This window comes from Trypanosoma equiperdum (genome assembly GCF_001457755.1).
Source record: "Trypanosoma equiperdum strain OVI genome assembly, contig: ctg_1452, whole genome shotgun sequence".
Classification (NCBI taxonomy): Eukaryota; Euglenozoa; class Kinetoplastea; order Trypanosomatida; family Trypanosomatidae; genus Trypanosoma; species Trypanosoma equiperdum.
In genome coordinates this window covers 4349-7231 of record NW_027123452.1, presented here as the reverse complement: position 1 = coordinate 7231, position 2883 = coordinate 4349, and the positions used below count along the sequence as shown (strand labels likewise).

The 2883-nt window shown below is 42.4% G+C and overlaps 2 pseudogenes across 2 annotated transcripts in view; both read right to left on the bottom strand.

The window, feature by feature from the left end:
* Positions 1-1222, bottom strand: part of TEOVI_000695300:pseudogene — a 1472-nt pseudogene extending 250 nt beyond the window's left edge. The window contains 2 exon segments of the mRNA in view: positions 1-938; positions 941-1222. The exon segment at positions 1-938 is cut by the window's left edge and continues 163 nt beyond it. Of these exon segments, the coding sequence occupies positions 1-938; positions 941-1222 (1220 nt within the window).
* A 1414-nt stretch (positions 1223-2636) lies between these two features.
* Positions 2637-2883, bottom strand: part of TEOVI_000695200:pseudogene — a 1267-nt pseudogene continuing 1020 nt past the window's right edge. The window contains 2 exon segments of the mRNA in view: positions 2637-2729; positions 2732-2883. The exon segment at positions 2732-2883 is cut by the window's right edge and continues 7 nt beyond it. Of these exon segments, the coding sequence occupies positions 2637-2729; positions 2732-2883 (245 nt within the window).

The window sequence follows — 2883 nt, the reverse complement described above, 5'->3', positions numbered from 1 at the left end:
ACTGTGGGTTCTTTGACTCCCCCTGCTGGTGTGTTGGCACCTTGCAGTGACATGTACATATCCGCCGTAAGCAAAAAAGCCTCCATTTGCGTAGCAATTGTCTCTGCTTTTGTTACCTCCGCTGCAGCTGCCTCTGCTTCGTTACTGATTTGTGCTAACTTTTGTTGAGCATCCTGGAGCGCTTTGATCCATGCTATATGCTTTCCTGGTTTGAGTAAATCAGCATAGTCTATGCAAATCCCTTTGTTTGCGGTTGTTAAGTCGGAGCCGCCTGTATGATCGCATTTGGTCTGGCCGGTGCCGGCCACATTGTATGCTCCGAATAAAGCCCTGTGCTTGCCGGCGCTTGCCACCGCATTGCCCAGTGCATTCTGAGCTATCCAGTTGGTCCCCAGGTATGCATGAAATTTCCCTATTTCCGCGGCTATGTTACTGCTTGTGAGTTCTGTTTCCGACGTTGTTGTGGCTGATTCACACTTGCTGGCAAGGGTTTTAAATACTGCTGCCACTGCCGTTTGATTCCCCGAGGCTGTGTTAAAGTTTCCCGACACTACCGGCTGCGTTCCGCACGCGTCTATTTGTGTCGAGTTCGCGACGAAACAAAGACAGACCAGATCTGTTGCTAGAGCCTTCCCGGCGTGTGCTGCTGTCTCTGTTGCTTTTTTGCATGTGGCTGTTCGGGTTGATGAGTCCGCCCAGGGGAATTGTGTTGTTGGTATCTCGGTTAACGCTGCTGCAGGGTCTGTCGGCGAGTTTATTGTGGGCGTTGCGCCGTGGCCGTAGAGCCCGCCCAGTAGCGTCCGCCGTGTCTGAAGGCTGGCTGTGGTTATCGTGGTGTTTAATGTTGTTATTCGTGTGTTAACGTCGGCGGCTGCGTTTGCTAGTCGTGTAAGTTTCGGCCTGATGATTTGTTTTTTACTTTCACTGAGTGGGACGCCTACTCCGCGTTGAATGCCTTCAGTTTTTCGCTGTTGTCTAGCAGGTCTTTTTAGTCTTTAATCATGGTTTCGAGTAGTTTTCCGTCTATTCCGGAAAAAAGGTTTTTGACTGGACTGTTCTCTTCCTGCAATTTGGCAGCTGTGACGTACTTTTCCTTTTCTTTTAGAGCCTCAGTCATTTGGGGCTCCGCCGCCGTTAAATTTAGGTTGATGATTTTTTCTAGGATTGTCTTCATTCGCTTCTTGGAAGTTTCTGCTTTGTTAGTTGGACCGATTGGCTCCATTTTCGGTTCAGGTGGCACCGCCGACAACATTTTGTAAATTACACAGAGATTTCTGAACTCTTTGGAATTCTCTCAGGCGCTGTTCGCAGATACCAATGTGAAAATTGCGATGAGAACCAGCTTCGTAAACACCTTCGCCAGTATTTGTGATTGTATTTTGCTGCTTGCATAAAAGTAAATTGTGGGAAGTTTAAACTATACAAATTCTGCGTAACATATGAGGTGAAACGAATTGTTTTTAGCTTCAGTTTCTGTGATACTGAAGAAGTCTTTAAAAAAGCTCTCAGTTAAGCCAAATAATCTTCTATTTTTGAATCTAACCTATAGAATTCTATATATATCTAAAGAATCTCTAATATATGTGTTGCAATAGCTTCTATCATATGGTAGTCTTCAGACCGTCTTTTGACTCAGAATGATCAGGTAACGTCGCTGCTTCTCTAAGACACTGTCGAGCTTTTGCTTTTGTCCCACGCTATTGGTGACTGTATTAAGCCAGCGTTTAACACACGGTAATTTGGGTCATGAAAGCGTTTTTTTGCTTCTCTCTTTGCTTATTCGTGGTTCTAACAGCGGCTCTGCAATCACCATTATATGTGTTACTTGTTCTTTAAATGGTGTTAGTTGTTCCCCCATGCAAAAAAGGAAAGGAAGGAGTGCGGCTCTTCGTTCACTCTACTTCACAAAAATTCTCCATTTGTTTATGTATGCTCTATCTTAATAAGTTTGCACGTTTTTTTATTTTATCTCTTCCCGACAATTCATTAGTTGTCTTAGTTGTAAAATCTTCTTCCCTATTATATAATATTGTTTTCCACAAACTTTACGGCTTACTGTTGTATCTAATGCGAATATGACTTCAAAATTACCCCACAGTTACCCAATCCCTCAGTCTCTCTTTTCCTTAATCACAGATGGATATCAGGATTCACCACTAAATTAAGAACCACAGTTTCCAACATCATTTTCCAAGTCGCATCTACTGACTTTAGTAAAAATGAGAGTGTAACCACTCCAACGTCGCTTTCTCACGCTCTGTAGTGTCGCATCTTTTGCGTTTTTACTCTGTACTTTATTTCTTTATTTTTTTTTCTCTTTTTTACTTCTGCAGACGACGTAACAACCATATTTTACATGTACAGTTAATGCTATTTCTCCCTCATTATTTTCTGTATCAGCTCTTTTTATATGATGATTAAAAACTAACAAAGGCAGCATCCATACTCAGAACAATTTTCTTACTGACAAGAAAACTTGAAAAGCGGCATTTGTAAGATCCTTTATCGGATCCATCGTTTTCTTTCACCCTTTCAGCCACAAACTTTGATCGTTTTACCTTCATTTTCCTTTTCACAATCAGGTTGGAATAGAAATTTACTGCAATCAGTCGTGTCATCTTCTTTTTTTCCCCTGCCTGTGGCGGTTTGTAATCATTGTCCACTACGCACTTATTTTCTCTGTTTTCTCTAACTTTTTTGTAGCCTTCTTAGCAAGCTTCTCCCATTTTCCCTTGCAATCATCTGGTTTATGGACATGTGGTACTTTTCTCGGTCGGGAATTTGCTGCTTCTAGTTCAGAAACGAGCTTGTCTAATTCCTTTCGGTGTTGTAAATGATTTAGCAAAAGAGTGCACCTTTCGTCGTCGCTACTTACTGCCTCCT